The 20713-nt window shown below is 42.4% G+C and overlaps 1 protein-coding gene across 1 annotated transcript; it reads left to right on the plus strand.

Annotated features, from left to right (window-relative positions):
- Positions 1 to 18009: 18009 nt before the first annotated feature.
- LOC139342364 (zinc finger BED domain-containing protein 4-like) lies at positions 18010 to 20162 on the plus strand. The gene is made up of 4 exons (XM_070979434.1): positions 18010 to 18865; positions 19068 to 19289; positions 19450 to 19649; positions 19770 to 20162. The coding sequence occupies exons 1-4, from the start codon at positions 18010 to 18012 to the stop codon at positions 20160 to 20162; spliced, it is 1671 nt and encodes a 556-aa protein (XP_070835535.1).
- Positions 20163 to 20713: the final 551 nt, after the last annotated feature.

A 20713-nucleotide genomic window follows, 5' to 3' on the forward strand; every position in this document is an offset into this window, starting at 1 on the left:
AAAAACTTACTCAAAGTTTAATACGCATGTCAACAGGTTATGCGAGATGTCTGGTTTTTGTGCGTGTGTTGTGCGCGCGCACGCACGCACGCGTGCATGTGCCTGTGCTTAACTTTACATTAAATAAACTCTGCGCTCAAAAACAAAAATGAAGAAATTCTTGTGTTATTGGTGTGTACAGAAGGGCCATGATTTTGTGTGTGTGTGTGTGTGTGTGTGTGAGAGAGAGAGAGAAATCAAATAAACAATCAAACTGTTTCTGTATTAAAATCTAAAATTAATTAATTTATACATTTATTAATATGCCATACCATATGTTTGTATTATGCTCTTTAACAAAGACAAAGTATTTCAGCATGAAAGCATTTGTTTTTAATGTGTGACAGCGTCCTGTATCATAACTACATCTCTGACGTTTGTAACAAACCAAACCGTGTGAAAATCGGGTAAAAATTAGAGGAGTTATGATGATTATAGTAGCTGGACATACACCTTCCTCTGTAGAAATGCATGCACTGGGGACGCATGGGAGACCCATCCAAGATGGCGGCCGCGCTGAATGTCAGCTCCAATAGGAAGCGTCAGTCAATGAGGCGTTTATGTATATTATGTCTATGGTGGAGTGGTTGACTGACAGAGATGAGAGACGGTGAAGCGCTATTCATATGTATTAACCCTTGTGCCCTCCTCAAATTTTGTACCCTCTGGGTTTATGGACATTTAAATATTTCAGTCATATTTCACTTTCCAGGTGTGTTTTCATCTTTTTTGTCAAAGCTGCAAAATCAGGGAGTCCAGGATTTGGTCTTTTTTTGCAGGTTCTGGGCGACATTTGCAAAATAACTAACCTACTCTTAATTGCAGATCCTGATAACTATCTCAAATCATCACAACAGTCTAATTTTGTACAGGACATATCCAGCGGTCTGCCATTTTAGGGCTGGGCGATTAATCGAATTCTGATTGTAATTTCGATTTTGGCTTTTGACTATTATAAAAACGGGATAATTTTGTTTTCAGGTGCAGCAGGTGCATCTTGTTTTTACATGCTGCTTTTATTGTGTTTATCATAATTTTTACTTGATTTTAATTTATTTCTGGTTAGTCTGTTCAATTATATTCAAAGCTGAGTTCTGGTTTTATAAGTGCTTTTTCAAAATTGTTAATAATCGTGTTTAATAATCGTGATTTCAGTATCAATCAAAAAATAATTGTGATTAGTATTTTTACCATAATCGTCCAGGCCTATGTCATTTAGTGTCATTGTCTGATGGATTCTGTTTTCCACATGCATATGTTTCTGTGGATGTCTCAAATTTGTGTCCCTTGTGTCCTTAAAAAACAAAAACAGTAGTTGTGCGCACATCCAATCCTGTTTTAGGTCAGGTGCCGGATAATCAGGTGATCCAAACAGAGAAAAAAAGGAGGACCAGACTGGTCGAAACGTTGCTGATTAAAGATTTTGGGAGCCTTAATTCAGTGTGTGGATACTCCTCCTTTTTTCTCTCCTTGTGTCCTTTTTAAACACGTTCTGTCCTTGTTCTTTTCCCAGCTGCTGTTCACAGTGAAGATGTTGTTGCGTGTCATAGTCGCTGCAGATGATATCAGACGTCTTGACCTCATGAATGTTCCTGCAACTGTTGATGAACTACAAAATGTGCTAGCAAGAGAGCTTGGAATCCAAGGAGCCTTTGTCATTCAATATCAAGATCCTGAGTTTGGATTTGAACTTTGTAACCTGACCAACATTAGTCTTCTTGCCCCGGAGAAAGCCACACTACAGCTTATTTTCAGAAATGCTTCCATTCCAGTTGAGGATCTTTCAGATAATCCTGCTAATGCCCCTGCTGATGATTCTGCAACCATGTCTTCATCATCATCTGTGTCAAGCAGATCTGGATCCTGGCCAGCAGAATTTATTACACCTACGTTCAGACATGATATTGCCCTCAAACTTGAAGCTGCAGATAGGAAGTTTGAAGAAGATGGTTCCCTGATGGTTGTGACCAAGGACATCAAGGCTGATGTCTTGGAAAAACTTGCTTCTAAGATCTACAGCTACTCTGCCTATCCCACTTGCTCTCAATTGAAAGCAGTTGCACAGGCATTAGTGGAAAGGCATCCCTGCCTGAAGGAGCCAGGGTCAGCTCATGGCTACTATGGATGGACTTTGAGCCTGCAGTTTAAGATGGGGATCTTCAGACAGAGACTTGGCATTGCAGGGTGTCCTGAGCTTTCTGTGAACAGTGATAGAAATACACAAGATATTGGAGGAAAGAAGCGTAAACTGAAAAAACCGAGGCGATCTGAAACCAACTTTCTTCCGATGTCGCCGAAGGGAATGACAGCATCAAGTCAAGAAAAGGAGAGGGACTTCATACAGATTGAGGTCAAGAAGAGACGTCCTGATTGGGCATTGATTGACAATGCCATGACAGCCACGTTTTCCATGAGGAGGAAAGAAATAGTGGAGGAAGAGCCACAGGTATCTCACATCAAAACAAGATGGCCGGCACTCTTCACAGAGACACAGGTATGTATATTGTGTCCTCCTTTTGAAATTTATCCCAGTTGTATGATGGTGCAGATACATTCATTAAATTATATTAGTGATTAAAGTGTTGCTTCTACCTGTTTATTTTTGTCTTTGAGATTGCACTTGAGTTTACCAGACTGGTCTCCGTTGACCTCAAGAGGGCTTTCTTTGATGGCCTAGACCAGCACATGCCCCGCCTCCTTGAACTGTATGCAGATCGGAAGTCTGAGGCTAACTGGAAGCTTCGGCAGTTGATGGATAGTCTATCGAGGAATGTAAGTGTAGCAACTTGTAATTGGACTACTTACACTTGGTCCACACATCTTGCTTCTGCCTCAGCCTTTGCTTTTGCCACCCCCTTTTCTACAGTTTTTCCTTGAGAATGCCCACTAATTGTATATTACATTTCATTTTTCTGTGGTTATGTTATTTTGTTGTTAGGACTCAAACCAGTGCAGGAGAGCAGCAGCCTTACTGGGGCTGCCATACTTCCTGAAAGAGGACCCATCTAATTTTTTGAAGATATGTGCGGTATGTACTCTGTCCTGTGCTAGAGGTTGTATCACACAGACTCACACACACAGACAGACTCTCACAGACTCACACACAGACTCTCACAGACTCACACACACAACCAGATTCTCACAGACTCACACACAAACGGACTCTCACAGACTCACACACATAAACGGACTCTCACAGACTCACACACACAACCAGACTCTCACAGACTCACACAGACTCACACACATAAACAGACTCTTACAGACTCGCACACAGACTCACAAACTTGCACACACAAACAGACTCTTACAGACTCACATGCACAAACTGACTCTCACAGACTCACACACAGACTCTCACAGACTCACACACACAACCAGATTCTCACAGACTCACACAGACTCAAACACAGACTCACACAGACTCAGACACATAAATGGAATCTCACAGACTCTCACAGACTCACACACATAAATGGACACTCACAGACACGCACACAGACTCACAAACTTGCACACACAAACAGACTCTTACAGACTCACATGCACAACCAGATTCTCAGACTCACACAGACTCAGACACACAGACTCTCACATCTCACAAACAGACTCACACACACAAACGGACTCTCACAGACTCACACACACAAACGGACTCTAACAGACTCGCAAACACAAATGGACTCTCACAGAATCACACTCAGACTCTCACACACAAACGGACTCTCACAGACTCGCAAACACAAATGGACTCTCACAGACTCTTACAGACTCACACACACACAAACGGACTCTCACACACAAACAGACTCTCACACACACCTGTCAATGTTCTGTAAACAATTAAATGTGAACGAATGCAAACAAAAAAGTTTTTAACTGCACACCATATTTGGAACATTATCAACTTAAGCTTTTTGCTGCACAGCAAAATGATATAACTCCCATATTCCTATATGGAAGTGCATATGTGTCTACTACAATCTCGCTTTTCCAAATAAAACAACTGTTTTCTTTACATAACATTGCTTCAAAATGTATGAATGAATATAGTATCTTTAATGATTTTCAATCTCTAAGCCAACAGTTCCTGAGGGCGAAGTCACAAGAGGCATCGCCGTTGGAATTATTGTTGTCACAGAAAAGGTGGAAGAAGCCTTCCTACAACCTGAGGAAGTCATTGATGTTGCTGTCATTCTGGAGGAAGAAATTGTTCTGCAAGCACTCCGTGATATGCCAAACGCTGTGGCAACAGTGATGGGGTTGTTGTACATACTTAACATTGACTACCCAAAAGCGATGAAATACACATTTGAAACTATCCAGCGTGTTTTCATGGGGATAGGCTCTGAGGCTTGCAGTGCAAAGGTACATGGATTGAAGAATAAATTGCTCCAGTAAGACAGTCACTGAGTGTCACTAGCTGGACCAGTTGTTAAATCCTTGAGCTGGATGCATAGGAACACACACACACACACACACACACACACACACACACACACACACACACACACACACACACACACTCACACACACTCTCATACTAACACTCACAGACTGGATACTTAGTGGAATGGTTCAATCATTTTATTTTTAAATGTTAGTGTCATTTGTTTATGCTCATTTGTTATGTTCTCACAGACTCACACACAGTCACACACAAACACAGTCTCTCTCACACGTGCACACACAGGCTCACTCACACTCATTCACCTACTCACACACAGTCAGACTTTCAGTTACTTGTTCTGAAATTAAAGAGCTGGATGCATTGTGGAACTGTTCAATCATTTAATGTTTTAACTTGAATCCTGACAGATCAAATTTTCCGTCACCACTGTTCTTTGTACTTTTTTATGGGGCAATGTTAAATGTGTCATGAATGTAATTGTATTGTTGGATAAGTTAATGGCGTGGGGTCTGAAAGAAACAGCAAGTGCCTTTCAGGAATTAATTTGGTCATGTTGTGAATATACTGAATAAAATGCTATTAGAACTTGAAATTTGAAATTCTCATCATTTACAAACTAAGCAGTATTGTTTTGTACAATCTTGTGCTTGAAAAACTTACTTGTAGTTGATTAAACCTGATAGTATTTGTTGGGGAAACTTAATATTAGTTGTTAAAATTTGATACTATTTGCTGGGAAAACTTAATTTTAGTTGTTTAAAGCTGATAGTATTTGTTGGGAAAACTTAACATTAGTTGTGAAGACTCGATAGTATTTGTTGGGAAAACTTAACATTAGTTGTGAAGACTTGATAGTATTTGTTGGGAAAACATAGTATTACATGTTAGGAAAACTTCTTAATAATTGAAGGGACAAATATGCATTAGTACGCGTAACAGATTTTTTTATGCTGACACCACGAATGGAAGAGTAGGTGAAACTCAAAATAATTAATGCAAATAGTTCACTCATTTTTTTAAGTTGAGACAACTAATCATTTTTTACGGTGTAGTGCCACCAAAATCTCCTCACACATCAATGGCCTCCTTCTGTTTATACTACAACACTTAGTTTAGGAAAAGGTGCTTTTACATAATTTCCGGGAATTTATCAAAGGAATAATATTCAATAACTTCATATTAATAACATGTAGTGCAACCAAAATCCCTTCACACATCAATGACCTCCTCCTGTTTATACTACAGCACTTAGTTTGGGAAAAGATGGTTTTATATAATTTTGGGGAATTTTTATTGGGAATAATATTCAATAACTTCAAGTTAATTATATGTAGTGCCACTAAAATCCCCCCTCACATCAATGGCCTCCTCCTATTTACACTACAGCACTTAGTTTGGGAAAATGTGCTTTTGCATAATTTTGGGGAATTTTTCAAGGGAATAATATTAAATAACTTCACCTCTATGAAGTGCCGTGCAACCAAAATCCCACCATACATCAATGGGCTCCTCCTGGTTATACTACAACACTTAGTTGGGAGAATTGTGCTTTTGCATAATTTTCTGGAATTTTTATTGGGAATAACATTCAATAACTTCATGTTAATAGAGTGTATTGCCAGCAAAATCCCCCCACACATCAATGACCTCCTCCTGTTTATACTACAACACTTAGTTTGGGGAATGGTGCTTTTCCATAATTTTGAGGAATTTTTCAAGGGAATAATACTCAATAACTTCATATTAATACCATGGAGTGCCACCAAATTCCCCTCACACATCAATGACCTCCTGCTGGTTATACTACAACATATAGTTTGGAGAAATGTGCTATTACATACTTTTTGGGAATATTTTAAGGGAATGATATTCACTCCGGGCTGCACGGTGGCACAGCAGGTAGTGCGCGTGCCTCACAGCAAGAAGGTTGCAGGTTTGATTCCCGGGTAGGGCCTTTCTGTGTGAAGTTTGCATGTTCTTCCCGTGCATGCGTGGGTTCTCTCCAGGCACTCCGGCTTCCTCCCACAGACCAAAAACATGCTCATTAGGTTGATTGGTGACTCTAAATTGCCCCTAGGTGTGAGTGTGAGTGTGAATAGTGTGTGTATGTGCCCTGCGATCGGCTGGCGACCAGTCCAGGGTGTACCCTGCCGCTCGCCCGTTGACAGCCGAGTTAGGCTCCGGCCCCCCGCGACCCCGACAGGGATAAGCTGCATGGAAAATGGATGGATGGATGATATTCACTCCTCCTTGAACCGACACCTTATCGAGGAGTTTGAGCACCCGAATGATCCTAGAGGCTGTGTTGTCTGGGGCTTAATGCCCCTGGTATGGTCTCCCAAGGCAAACAGGTTCTATGTGACGGGTCAGACTAAGAGCAGTTCAAAAGCCCCTTATGAAAAAGATTAAATCAAGGAAGCGTACGTCGCCCGGATTGGCGTCACCAGGGCCCCACCCTGGAGCCAGGCCTGGGGTTGGGGCTTGCCGGTGAGCGCCTGGTGGCCGGGTCTTTGCCCACGGGACCTGGCCGGGCACAGCCCGAAGGAGCGACGTGGGCCCACCTTCCCGTAGGCCCACCACCCACAGGAAGGATCAGAAGGGGCCGGTGCTATGCAATATGGGTGGCAGTCGTGGGCAGGGGCCCCGACGACCCAAACCCTGGACAACGACTCTGGCTATGGGGACATGGAATGTCACCTCACTGTGGGGGAAAGAGCCTGAGCTAGTGCGGGAGGTTGAGCGGTACCAGCTAGAGATAGTCGGGCTCACCTCCACACACAGTCTGGGCTCTGGAACCCAACTCCTTGAGAGAGGCTGGACTCTCTTCTACTCTGGAGTTACCTGCGGTGAGAGGCGGCGAGCTGGTGTGGGCTTGCTTATAGCCCCCCAGCTCAGCCGGCATGTGTTGGAGTTCTCCCCGCTGAGCGAGAGGGTCGCTCCCCTGCGCCTTCGGGTCGGGGATAGGTCTCTCACTGTTGTATCGGCCTATGGGCCAAACAGCAGTGCAGAGTACCCGGCCTTCTTGGAGTCCCTGGGAGGGGTACTGGAAAGTGCTCCAACCGGGGACTCCATTGTTCTGCTGGGGGACTTCAATGCTCACGTGGGTAGCGACAGTGATACCTGGAGGGGTGTGATTGGGAGGAACGGCCTCCCCGATCTGAACCCGAGTGGTGTTCTGTTACTGGATTTCTGTGCTAGTCACAGTTTGTCCATAATGAACACCATGTTCAAGCATAAGGGTGCCCATCAGTTCACGTGGCACCAGGACACCCTAGGCCAGAGGTCAATGATAGACTTTGTAGTCGTATCATCTGACCTTCGGCAGTATGTCTCGGGTCACAAGAGAGGGGCTGAGCTGTCAACTGATCACCACCTGGTGGTGAGTTGGATTCGCTGGCAGGGGGGGAGGCGGGACAGACTTGGCAGACCCAAACGTACCGTGAGGGTCTGTTGGGAATGTCTGGCGGGAACCCGCTGTCAGGGAGGTTTTCAACTCCCACCTCCGGGAAAGCTTCGACCAGATTCCAAGGGAGGTTGGAGACATTGAGTCCAAATGGACCATGTTCTCCACTTCCATTGTTGATGCAGCCGTCTGTAGCTGTGGCCGTAAAGTCGGCAGTGCCTGTCGTGGCGGCAACCCCCGAACCCGGTGGTGGACACTGGAAGTTAGGGATGCCGTCAAGCTGAAGAAGGAGTCCTATTGGGCCGGGCTGGCTCATAGGACTCCTAAGGCAGCTGACGGGAACTGGCAGGCCAAGCGCGTGGCAGCTCGGGCGGTTGTAGAAGCAAAAACTCGGGTCTGGGAGGAGTTTGGGGAGGCCATGGAGGAGGACTACCGGTCGGCCTTGAGGAAATTCTGGCAAACCATTCAGCGCCTCAGGAAGGGGAAGCAGCTTTCTGTCAACACTGTTTACATTGGAGATGGGGAGCTGTTGACCTCGACTAAGGATATTGTTGGGCGGTGGAAGGAATACTTCGAGAATCTCCTCAATCCCACTGTCATGTCTTCCATAGAGGAAGCAGAGACTGGGGACTTGGAGGTCGATTCATCCATCACCGGGGCTGAAGTCACTGAAGTAGTTCGCAAGCTCCTTGGTGGCAAAGCACCGGGGGTGGATGAGATCCGCCCTGAGTACCTCAAGTCTCTGGATGTTGTAGGTTTGTCTTGGTTGACATGCCTCTGCAACATCGCGTGGCAGACGGGGACAGTGCCTCTGGACTGGCAGACTGGGGTGGTGGTCCCTCTTTTTAAAAAGGGGGACCGGAGGGTGTGGTCCAACCATCGGGGGATCACACTCCTTGGCCTCCCTGGGAAAGTCTATTCCAGGGTACTGGAGAGGAGAATCCGGCCGAGAGTCGAACCTCGGATTCAGGAGGAACAATGCGGTTTTTGTCCTGGCCGTGGAACACTGGACCAGCTCTATACCCTCCACAGGGTGCTTGAGGGTTCATGGGAGTTTGCCCAAACAGTCCACATGTGTTTTGTGGACTTGGAGAAGGCATTCGACCGTGTCCCTCGCGTCATTCTGTGGGAGGTGCTCCGGGAGTATGGGGTTGGAGGCCCTCTATTGAGGGCTGTACAGTCCCTGTACAACCGGAGCAGGAGCTTGGTCCACATTGCCGGCAGTAAGTCGGACCTGTTCCCGGTGCATGTTGGACTCCGGCAGACCAAAAGAACGAGGTCCCAGATACAAGCGGCTGAAATGAGTTTCCTCCGCAGGGTGGTGGGGCACTCCCTTAGAGATAGGGTGAGGAGCTCTGTCACCCGGGAGGAGCTCAGAGTAGAGTCGCTGCTCCTCCACATCGAGAGGAGTCAGCTGAGGTGGCTCGGGCATCTTTATCGGATGCCTCCTGGACGCCTCCCTAGGGAGGTGTTCCAGGCATGTCCCACCGGGAGGAGACCCCGGGGAAGACCCAGGACACGCTGGGGTGACTATGTCACTCGGCTGGCCTGGGAACGCCTCGGGATCCCCCCGGAAGAGCTGGGGGAAGTGTCTGGGGAGAGGGAAGTCTGGGCGTCCCTGCTCAGACTGCTCCTCCCGCGACCTGGCCCCGGATAAGCGGGAGAAAATGGATGGATGGATGGATGGATGGATGATATTCAATAGCTTTACTTCTGTTAAGTGTAGTGCCACCAAAATCCCCTCATACATCAATGACCTCTGCCTGGTTATACTACAACACTTAGTTTGGGGAACGGTGGTTCAACATAATTTTGGGGAATTTTTCAAGGGAATAATATTCAATAACTTCATATTAATAACATGTAGTGCCACCAAACTCCCTTCACACATCAATGGCCTCCTTCTGGTTACACTACAACACTTAGTTTAGAGAATTGTGCTTTTGCATAATTTTGGGGAATTTTTCAAAGAATAATATTCAATAACTTCATGTTAATAGAGTGTAGTACCACCAAAATTGCCTTACACATCAATGGCCTCTTCTTGCTTGTCCTACAACACTTAGTATGGAGAATTGTGCTTTTGCCTGATTCTGGGGAATTTCTATTGGGAATAATTTTCAATAACTTAATGTTAATAGTGTGTAGTGCAACCAAAATCACCCCACACATCAATGACCGCCGGCTGGTTATACAACAACATTGAGTTTGGAGAAATGTTCTTTTGCATAATTTTTGGGAATTTTTATTGGGAATAATATTCAATAACGCTCATGCTGAACAGGATAAGCTTTAATTACAGTGATGGTGCAGTTGCGTTTCAGTCTGCAAAACCACTCCACTACAGGAAAAAGAAACCTTTGGATGCTTAATTCATTTGGAATTAATTCCATTCCACGATTAATAGTAAGTATTTTTTTTTTCTCTTTCTGTCGTTTTTGTTGCTGTTCCTCTCCTTTTCATTCTTTAAGAACTGTTCAGACTTTGAAATACACATGCCTTTTGACCTACTATCTTCTTTGTATGTCACTACAGAAGTGTTAAGAAATTGAAGTGCTAAACAACGGTATTACTTTTGTAGGTATTTATCTTAAGTAAATACTGTAGCATACAAAGCCAAAGACACAATACATGTTGAACTTGTTCACAATGTGTAAAAGTATTGATGTTATACCTATTTATCATTAATTGGAATTACGTTTTTCTTATTGCTAATTGTGTTTATTACATAAAAGGTTCTAGCCTTCCCTGTCCCTCTTTCACTAGGTAAAAGACAATGGGAAGATTTAAAAAAGGAAACAGAGCTCAGAGGAAAGATTTGTGGGCAATGTCTGGTGGACTAGAAGCTTTCGTGGAAGCAATGAGGAGTGTTGGTATTTTAAACAGAGATGCAAGCTATTCTTCAGCAATGTGGTCTGAACTTGCCCTAAAGGTATTTGGTGAAGATCTCAACAAAAACCGTCATTGGCTGTGGGTCATTTGGACCAAAAATAGAAATGGAGTAAGAGATTTAATCCGTTCACAACATGAAAGGTCAGAGAGGGCTGAAGCTGGTGAAACAAACAAACTACCTGCAAATGAGACAAAAAAGACTGAGATGTCAGATGACGACATGGAATGCAAGGATGCAGAAGACGAGCAAGAGGTACCACTGCAGAATGTGGGACAAACTGAAGAACAGGTATCAGATAAAGATACAGAACAAAGTGATGCAGAAGACAAGCAACAGAAGGTGGTGTTCAAGAAAGAAGCCAAACGTAACATGGAAAAACACGGAACAAAAAAACATGGAGGAAGTTGCCAGTTATATCAAAGAAGTTTAACATTACAGTGGATAGAAAAAAATGGGGAAAAATAGTCCCACTTCCGGGTTGAACAAAACTGAGGCAACCATGGACCAATGTGTTATACAAGAGTTTCAGAAAAAAAAATCCCTGTTGTACCCTGGCCTTCAAGAGTCAGCATGTCAAATCTCCTCAAAGTTGTAAAATTAATGGTCCATATTTGAATATCAGTGCAGTTTGTACATTCCCCTCATGCAATGCAAAATACTCCTTTAAAAGGATGAAAGAGCCAGTAGGGAAAACTCAGATCAAGATATCTGTGATACAGAGAGGAAAAATCACACAAAAAAACTGAAAGAAAATTCCGACCAGCTGCATACACAAGAAGAGGAAGAATTGCAAGAGCTTTGCAAAAGGGAGTGAGCCAAGTCTACTATAGTAAACTTAAAAAAACTCCCATTGCTGAACTATTATCAGGAAACATAACCCGAAGTTTGAACAAAAGTGTTCTTAAAGTTATTAGTTCAGAGGTTAGAAAGGGAGAAAGAATTCATGACGATGTTTTCATGGAGATGTATCTGACTCAGACAATTATGAAGGAATGTGACTTCAATAATGTGTAGTGTAATTAATGTAATGTTGCATCCAAAGTTCCCGGTCAGACCAAAAGACTCCTTTACTACTGTCTCACCCTTCCTGGAGGTGGTCGGAACGCACCTCCCCTACCAGTCTGTGAAATGCTGACAAATGAGCACTCTATACCACCAATAACATTCTGGCTAATGCAGTTCCTTCGAAAACTGTCACAGTACACAAAGCTAAGAGTAAATCAGGTTGAACTGATTACAGCTGGGCACTACTCCAAAGCGTTCTTCTGGCATTCAACAAGGAGAGTAATACCAGACTTCGACCAGGCTTTTGCTATTTGTTCTAAACTGAAGACATGGAAGGACATCAAAATGTTTACAGTGCTACACCTACGCTCTGCACACATAATCAAAGCTGTCTCACAGTCAATTGGAAGAAAAACAGCTGACAAAGGTCTGAAGGAATTTGCAACATTTGCATTTGCCAGGCTGCAAAATAGTACATCAATGACTGCAGCACTCAAAATCTTCTGCTCTCTGTGCACTGTATTAACAGGCAAACACAACACCGACACTGTCCAGAGTAACCTGACCTAAAGCCATGCAGGACTTAATAAACAAAGGCAACCTCTCCAACATGGAAGATGTTGAAAAGGTAGAGGACAGCCCCTTAGCTGAGGTGGAAGATGATGAAGAAAGGAGAAATGCACACACAATCATTGGCAGATCTCCTTTCACACATCAGTTCAAGAAGGTCTTGGAGGAGGTGCAGAATGATTTGGAAAAAGAGGGTGCTGAAGGTACACATGAAGAGGAAAAACCGTACTTCTGCCCTGGCATTGTCGATGTCCTTTTTGAAAACTACATTGGCATTTTTCCCCTTTGGAGTGGTCTGCTGTTGGGGAATTTGAGAAGGTATGCATCTGACAAAGAAGATGACACCTTTGGCCCGGGCAAAACAAGGGACACCAACTGCAATGTAGAGAGATGGTTTAGAATTGTAAAACAGTCAATTCTGAGAAAGCAGAGGCAACTGAGGCCAGGACCTTTGTCAGGAAAATGTATGGTTCTCTACAGGGAAGATACAGAGAACACAATACGTCTCATAACTAGTGCTGTCAGGCCATTAAAAAAATTAATCTAATTAATTACAGGATTTGTAATTAATTAATCTAATTAATCACATTTTAATCTCATATCTGCTAAAGGTCCCCAAATAAAGAATTTGAATTCTAGGACATAACAAAATTGTAGTGCATGACTAATCAATTGAATACACCAAGAAGAGAAGATTTGATATCCACATTTTTATTGGTGAAGTGTGCTTCATAAATGAAATTCAAAAGAAAAAAGGTCAAGCACATCAGCAAACCAATTAGGCCAGGTGCATTATTCAAAAATGCAATAAAACGGTAGCTGGAAATTAGTGTCAGATGACGCTATCTGAAACGCCTCTTTTAGGCCCTCGTCTTCCACGATTGAAATTGGCCTGCAATCAGCAGCAACCCACTTTGCGATTGAGTTTGTCAGTTTTTCTGTCGTGGCTTTGCTCATTCGTTTTCCTAACTCAGCAAGTGTGGGTTGGCGGAGTGAGCTCACGGTAGCACTAGCGGCACTAGCAGCAACTACATGTTGATGATGATAATTCAGGCTGGAGCTGCTACGGTGATAGGAAAATTCTTTTTTACACAAGGTACAAATCACTGCGTTCTTGTTAATAGTCCCGTCTTTGTTCTTTTTATAAATAAACTTGCCGTTCAAAGGTCCAAGTAGGCTTGCCTCGCTCTCCGGTGTCGCATGCATGTCTGTTGTCACCCTGCTTTTGACTAGTGGCGCAGGTAGGATGCGACCTGCCACTGCAGCCTACGGGTCACTCAAAGGGCCAAATTTAAAATGCTTGCGCATTGACTTGCCACTCATGATTAATTGCGTTAATTTTTATAGCGCGTTAATTTGCAGCATAATTAATTAATCTAATTAACGCGTTAAACTGACAGCCCTACTCATAACTTTTCTGAGCAGTTACTCCTTAAACCCTCGGAGCCAAAAGACATCACTCAGTCTCAGGAGGGTTGGGCAAAGGGAAATGGAGCAACACCCAACACTGCCAAATCCAAATTTTACACTGCTCCCAAGACTGTTCCAGTTCTGAAGAGAATAAAGTCAACTCAAATAGCAGAAAAAGATCATCCGAAGAGCACAGATGAGAAGAAAAGTAGAGATGGCCTCTCAAGTAAAGCGTCTGAGCCCTCTGCAGAGGTAATGTTTGGCTGATCACTGAAATAAAATGTATGCTTAAGATTGAAATCAAGTCATTGTAATCTTAAGAGCCTTAAACCACTTAGCACTATAACATTTATCATTATTAAAGGAGTATTAAGAAATAATCAAATCATCTGTGAGTCAGCTGTATTCACACAGAAAGTGTGTTCATACCTGGATAAAGTTCTGCTTGTGTAAATTTGTCGCAATAAAATTCCAAAATTGGAACAAATAGTCATTAATAGAAAATGGTTAGGGATAGTTTAATGACAGCTTATCAGAACAACACAATTTTCAGCAGAGTATTGTAAAACTGAAAAAAGAATGCATTTGTTAATCCTGCATGAAATTATTACAGTCTTATTTTTCATATCCCTGTAGGTTGACGCCCTTTTGACATGCAAACCAACTGAGGTTGTTGTTGCTGTTGTAAAACCTGCTGACCAGAAGCAGAATTTTACCCTGCGGCACAGGGAATTTCAGAGTTTGAGGCCTGATGAACTCATCATAGGCGAGGCAAGTTGATCATTATAACTTTCATGGTACTAGATTCCTTAACTTAAGTGGATCCATCGGATGAAACAAAAATGCTGACAACTGTTGTTTTTTTCCAGTACTGTAATGACTTGTGCTGCAAATTAAAAAAAAAAAGATAGACTGTCAGGACAGAAGGTTTGGAGTATGACAGACAGAAGAACAGAAGTGTTGCTCTAACATGTTTTACAGCAACATGAATTAACATGACTTAATTTTGTTACTTGCCATCTATGTATGACCCCCCCCCCCAAAAAACGATGTCTCTAAAAGGTGATAGAATGTTACTTAGGAGCTCTCCTCAACTCGACAAGAACTGCAGGCCGACTCTACCAAATGAACAACTACACAATGGGTTCAATATTGCATGGCACAAGAGAGCAGATGGCCAGGCAAGGACTAAAAAGGTGAGTACAAGTGCACTCTTTATTCTTTTTCTTTTTTCACTTTTGTATTGCAGTCTGGATTACTGTCAGCATGCTTCCAACAGGAGACTGAATGGTTCAATATGTGCAAACAGACCCTCTTGTAATATGTTTGTTTGTTACCACAAGTTTTGGAATTGCAACTTCTCTTTCTTTTTGTTGCTTCTGCGGAATAAATTGCATAATGTGCACAGTGTGTATGACAACCTTTTTGCTGCTGTACATTATTTTAAAATTCAGCTTTTTTTTTCATTTGATTCATTTTTTCAGGTCTCATTTGATGATTATCATGGAGTCATTGGATTTGTCAACATAAGAAATATCCACTGGAAGTTTGTGGTAAGCTTACACCTAGCTATTTGTGTAGTTTAACTTAATACAAGTGCACATAAATGTCTCTTTTTAAGCTTTGTAACATCAGTTCAGAAACTTTAAATGAAACTTTAATATTTCTTTTAAATTCATGACTAAAAAACAATCTTTCGGCTGTGGTTTTGAAGTTTTGCATAAATACAGCTGCATTTTTATGAATGTTGTTAAGTAAGTAAATTTTATTTAAAGAGCACTTTTCTTAGATAACAATCACAAAGTGCTTTACAGTGTGGATAAAAGCAATAAAATACAGAGGATATTGGACAACAGCATAAAGACAAACAACGACACAACAACAAATAACCTCACAGAGGCCCCGGAGACATTAACAATGTCTGTTTAAAAAGTTTTAAGTTCTCTCTTAAAAACTTCAGTGGACTCAATGCAACGTAAGGTCACTGGGATTGCGTTCCAGAGGCGAGGGGCAGTAGCCTGAAAGGAGCGATCACCTCGTGTTTTAAATTTGGTGCGGGGGATCATCAAGAGTTTCTGGTCTGATGACCTTAGGGAACGTGAGGGAGAGTAGGGTCTCAGTAACTCGGTTCTGTACAGAGCTTGATAATTCTGCCTCGGTCGAGGCAGATGGCCGCCCACCCAGAGTCTGGTTCTGCTCGAGGTTTCTGCCCGTTAAAAGGAAGTTTTTCCTCGCCACTGCACGCCAAGTGCTTGCTCATGGGGGAATTGTTGGTTTCTTTGTAGATAAAAGAGCTTGGTCTGTACCAGCTCTATATGGAAAGTGTCCTGAGACAACTTCTGTTGTGATTTGGCGCTATACAAATAAATAAAATTGAAATTGAATCATTGAGGGCTCTGAAAGTAAGAACTAAATTCTTAAAATGAATCCCAAAAGTAACTGGTAACCAGTGTATAGAGTATAAAATTATATGATCCCTTTTTTTGGAGCCAGTTATGAGCCTTGCTGCTGTGTTTTGCACAGTCTGAAGGCGATTTACAGCCTTTTTGTTAAAGCACATAAAAAGAGTGTTACAATAATCAATACGAGATGAAACAAAGGTATGAATTATCATGTCCATTTCAGATTTTGAGATCATGGACCTCAGTTTCGCAATATTTTGCAGGTGATATAAGCAGTTTTTCACCAACTGTTTACAGTGGTGATCCAAGGACATGTCCTTGTCAAACAAAACTCCTAGATTACATAGGCTAGGTTGGACAGAGAGAGCTAATTGACCTAAATACTGCTTTATGAGGGGAATGGCAGTGTCAGGGGCAATATTCAGTGTTTCAGTTTTGGCAGAGTTCAGTTGGCAAATTACAATTACTGTCCAAGAGGGGTCATGTAGAGCAAGAAGGGCCAAGGACTGATCCTTGTGGTACCCCCACAGGATCCCCCTTGTTGTTGCTGCTGCTGCTGCTGACACTATTCAAAAATAGCTAGTTGCTGTAAGTACTTTTTATTTGTTTTTCCAACAGTATCTTCATGCCCCATCAAGCCACATTTTTGTGGTTGATCCCCTGCAAGGGTCAAATGAGCTCGAGGACTCCAGAAAGGCTGGCAACAGATTTGGGTATATAGAAATAAATGAACACATAACAAATAAATGAGCTACACACAAATTTAGTCAAGGCATAGAGTAAGCTCAAATGTAAACCACAACAATTTTTTCTTTTGTCTTGCAGACAGTATTTCAAGACGCGACGGAACAGACTTGGAAAGGAGGACTGGGTTAACATCAAGTGGCAGCCTGGCAAGATAACGCACACCTTCCAAAACGATGACAGTAGTTGTGGTTTGTTTGTGATGCAGGTGATTCAAAGACAAATGTGGTCTTTATGACAGAAGAAACAACATGGTGTTGTACTATGTAAGATCACAGTATAACAGTAGATTTGATTTTGTTGCCATCTGAAACAGATGGCCAAGATGACGATGATGGTATTTCCGAACATACCACAGACATTCCATATTAAGTCATTGAAGAAATCCGTTCGAAATCTAAGATGAGAAATGTCAGAAGAAATTCTTGAAGGATCAGGTATTTTTTCAAAATTTTAAATGAATATGTTTAAAGCCTCTTTTTAAGTGAAATGTAATATGCTTGTATTATTATCATTTCTCTTTTTAGTTTCAAAGGAGAATTTTTGTTCCCTTTGTGGAAACGAGGATTTGCTGCAAACTGACGAAGATACTGTTTGGGTGAGACTCAGTGTTTAATTGTTTTAAAACATCAATAAAATCTAAAGATGATCAAAAGTGAAAGGGTTAGCATTAATCACTGTAGACTTATACTTTTCAATATTGTATGAATTACAGTTTACTTAAGGTAAACTCTTATCTTTTTTTTAATTATTTGTTATGTTTTCATCCCCGTGTAGATTCAGTGTGGAACTTGTTTCAGGTGGTTTCACACACACTGCCTTGGATTTACAGCAGCACAATTACCAAACAAAGATACCCCATGGTATTGTGTGCTGTGCTGTGTTGGGGCTTCTTTTGATGTACAGTATGTGTAAGCTTTCTGTATTGTTTTGTAATTGTTTTGTTTGTATTGTTTTGTACAAGTCTGAAATAGGGCTGAACGATTAATTGCATTTGCGATAATATCGCGATATGATAAAACGAGATTTCCTAACCGCAACTTGCGCGATTAAAAGTTGGTCACGAGACGCGAGCTACAGCGGAGCTCTCGGACGCACCAATTTTTCATCCTGCCCTTTAGCCTGTTGCGCAATGGCCTCTGGCTCAACGGAGCAGTCAGAAACTGACACACGTGAGACTTTAGTCTCGAAGAGGAACAGCACGTCGGTGGTGTGGAACCATTTTGGTTTCAAAAAAGATGTTGCGCAGCGGCAGGTGTTGTGCAGAACATGCCGTGCTACCGTTGCTACTTCATGGGGTAACACTACGAACTTGTTCCAGCACTTACAAAAATACCACAAAACCATATATGACAGTTGTCTGGCCAAAACGCCGAGCACCAGCGCGCCTGGCAAGCCAAGTACCTCAAGGCAGGGATCACTGACCGAAATGTTTGAAAGTGTCACCCCGTATGAGCGCACTTCAAAATGGCACGGGGAAATCACTCGGGCAATAACGGAGTTTATTGCAAAAGATATGGCGCCTCTCAGCACGGTGACCAAGCCTGGGTTCACAGCATTGATAAATACACTGGATAAACGGTACAGTATACCATCCCGCACATACTTTAGCCAGACTGCCATACCGGAGCTGTACAAAAAGTGCAAAGATAAAGTCGCCGCGGAGCTTAAAACCGTGGAGTTTTTTGCTACAACAACTGATCTGTGGTCAAGCCGCACAGCTGAGCCATACCAGAGTCTCACAGTACATTTTATTGATGAGGACTTCAACCTTAAAGCTCGCTGCCTACAAGCAAACTATTTCCCAGACGACCACACAGGGGATAATATTGCAGCCGGCCTAAGAGAGGGGCTTGCCAGCAGGGATCTCCATGAGGAAAAACATGTCTGTATCACGACAGACAACGCATCAAATATGGTGCTGGCTGCACAGCTGAATGAATGGATGAGGCTCCAGTGTTTTGGACACAGATTACATCTTGCCGTTGGTAAGTTATCATGTCGTGTGTGTGTGTGTGTGTGTGTGTGTGTGTGTGTGTGTGTGTGTGTGTGTGTGTGTGTGTGTGTGTGTGTGTGTGCGTGCGTGTGTGCGCGCGCGCGCGCGCAGAGAATATGAGTGTGTAATGGTAATTGATTGCCTTGTATCACAAAACTCATTGTATGTATTACATTACTTTTTATGTCTTTCAGAAAATGCACTCAGAGTGTCAAGGGCAACAGCAATGTGCAGGAAGCTGGTGGGGCATTTTTCCCACAGTTGGAAGAAGAAGGCAGCACTGACGGAGGCACAGAGGGAGCTCAAACTCCCTGAGCACAACCTCATAACTGAGTGCCCAACAAGATGGGGATCTAAGGAAATGATGATTGCTAGAGTGCTTGAACAGGCCAAAGCCATTTCTCAGGTATTGTCTGGTGAACGATATGCGCGCACCCTCATCCCAACCTGGCAGGATATTGACGTGTTGGAGTCAATTCACAAGGCACTGCATCCACTACTGGAATTTACAGATGCTCTTTCAGGAGAGGAGTATGTGAGCATCTCCTACCTCAAGCCACCTTTTTGCCACATCAGTCCTGGCTGAAGATGCTGAGGACACTGACCTGACTAAATCAATAAAAACCAAAGTCCTAGCATACCTCAACAATAAATACGGAGACCCAAACATCCAGGAGCTTTTGGATGTTGCCTGTTTCCTGGATCCTAGGTTCAAAACACAGTATATCAGTACTGACAACATTCCTGCTATCAAGACCCGACTGAAGACAGAGATGGTAGACTCAGCAAAACGTACATATCATCAGGTAAATGATAATTACATATTTCCCAAAAACACAATTTTTCTGTAAAATCTAACTGGAAAACTAATGGCTGTTTGTTTTTTAATCCAATAGGAGATGAGGTCCCGTACTGAAACTGCTCAGATGCCTCAAAGTGCACAGCCCGTGGAAGAAAAGGTGAAGAGGTCTCTTGGCAGTTTTTTCAAGACCAGTGCAGCCTCTCCATCTTTGCCTGTAAAACTTGAAGATGTCACAGAGGCAGAGGTAAACAGTTACCTGATGACTCCTGCCATTGATGGAGAAGATGATCCCTTGGCTTGGTGGAGGGTGCACAAGATAAGCTACCCACATCTGTGCACCATGGCCCGCAAGTATCTTTGTGTACCTGCCACAAGCGCTCACTCAGAGCGTCTCTTTAGCACAGGAGGGAATATTGAGACTTGCACTTGCTCATCTTTGAAGCCAGCAAAAGTCAATACGCTAGTTTTCTTAGCAAAAAACCTGTGAGCCACTGAGAACAAAACTGTTAGAACAATATGGCAGTGCCATACGCAATGTGAACTTTAGTCTGTGTGGTGTGTTATTGTTGTGTTCTTTTGATAAGTGAGGTTGATCTATATCATAATATTGAATTTTTTGTCTAATTTAACAGTGAATTTCTCTGTTTTTTTTATTTATAACTTTATTTACTTTGATTCTACAAAATATTTTCAAAGTAGTAGGGGCAAATTCTATGTTGTAGTGTGAAATGTAAGATACATATAATTTTAATTTATTATTGTTTTCATAAGAATGTAAACTTTGCACAGTGTTTAAAAAGTGCCTTGTGTTTTTACTTTTTACACTACCTTTTTCTTACAGTGACTTTGTTTAAATTACTTAAATGTATCTGTATTCTGTAATGAGCACTTAAATAAAAATGTCTTTTATTTCAAGTCATACATCTTTTAATTTAATTCTAACAAATTGGCCCAGCCTATGGGAAAGAACATTTTATACAAAATGTATCTAATATTGTGTTGGTTAGATTTAAATCAATCATTATGTTTTTTGGGGGG

This window comes from Chaetodon trifascialis, chromosome 14 (assembly GCF_039877785.1).
Source record: "Chaetodon trifascialis isolate fChaTrf1 chromosome 14, fChaTrf1.hap1, whole genome shotgun sequence".
Lineage (NCBI taxonomy): Eukaryota > Metazoa > Chordata > Actinopteri > Chaetodontiformes > Chaetodontidae > Chaetodon > Chaetodon trifascialis.

Coding starts and splice junctions, on each gene's coding strand:
- LOC139342364 (XM_070979434.1), top strand. CDS start 18,010: ATGGCCTCTGGCTCAACGGAGCAGTCAGAAACTGACACACGTGAGACT. Junction 19,290..19,449: donor CATTTCTCAGGTATTGTCTG/GTGAACGATATG, acceptor TTGCCACATCAG/TCCTGGCTGAAGATGCTGAG. Junction 19,650..19,769: donor CCCGACTGAAGACAGAGATG/GTAGACTCAGCA, acceptor TTAATCCAATAG/GAGATGAGGTCCCGTACTGA.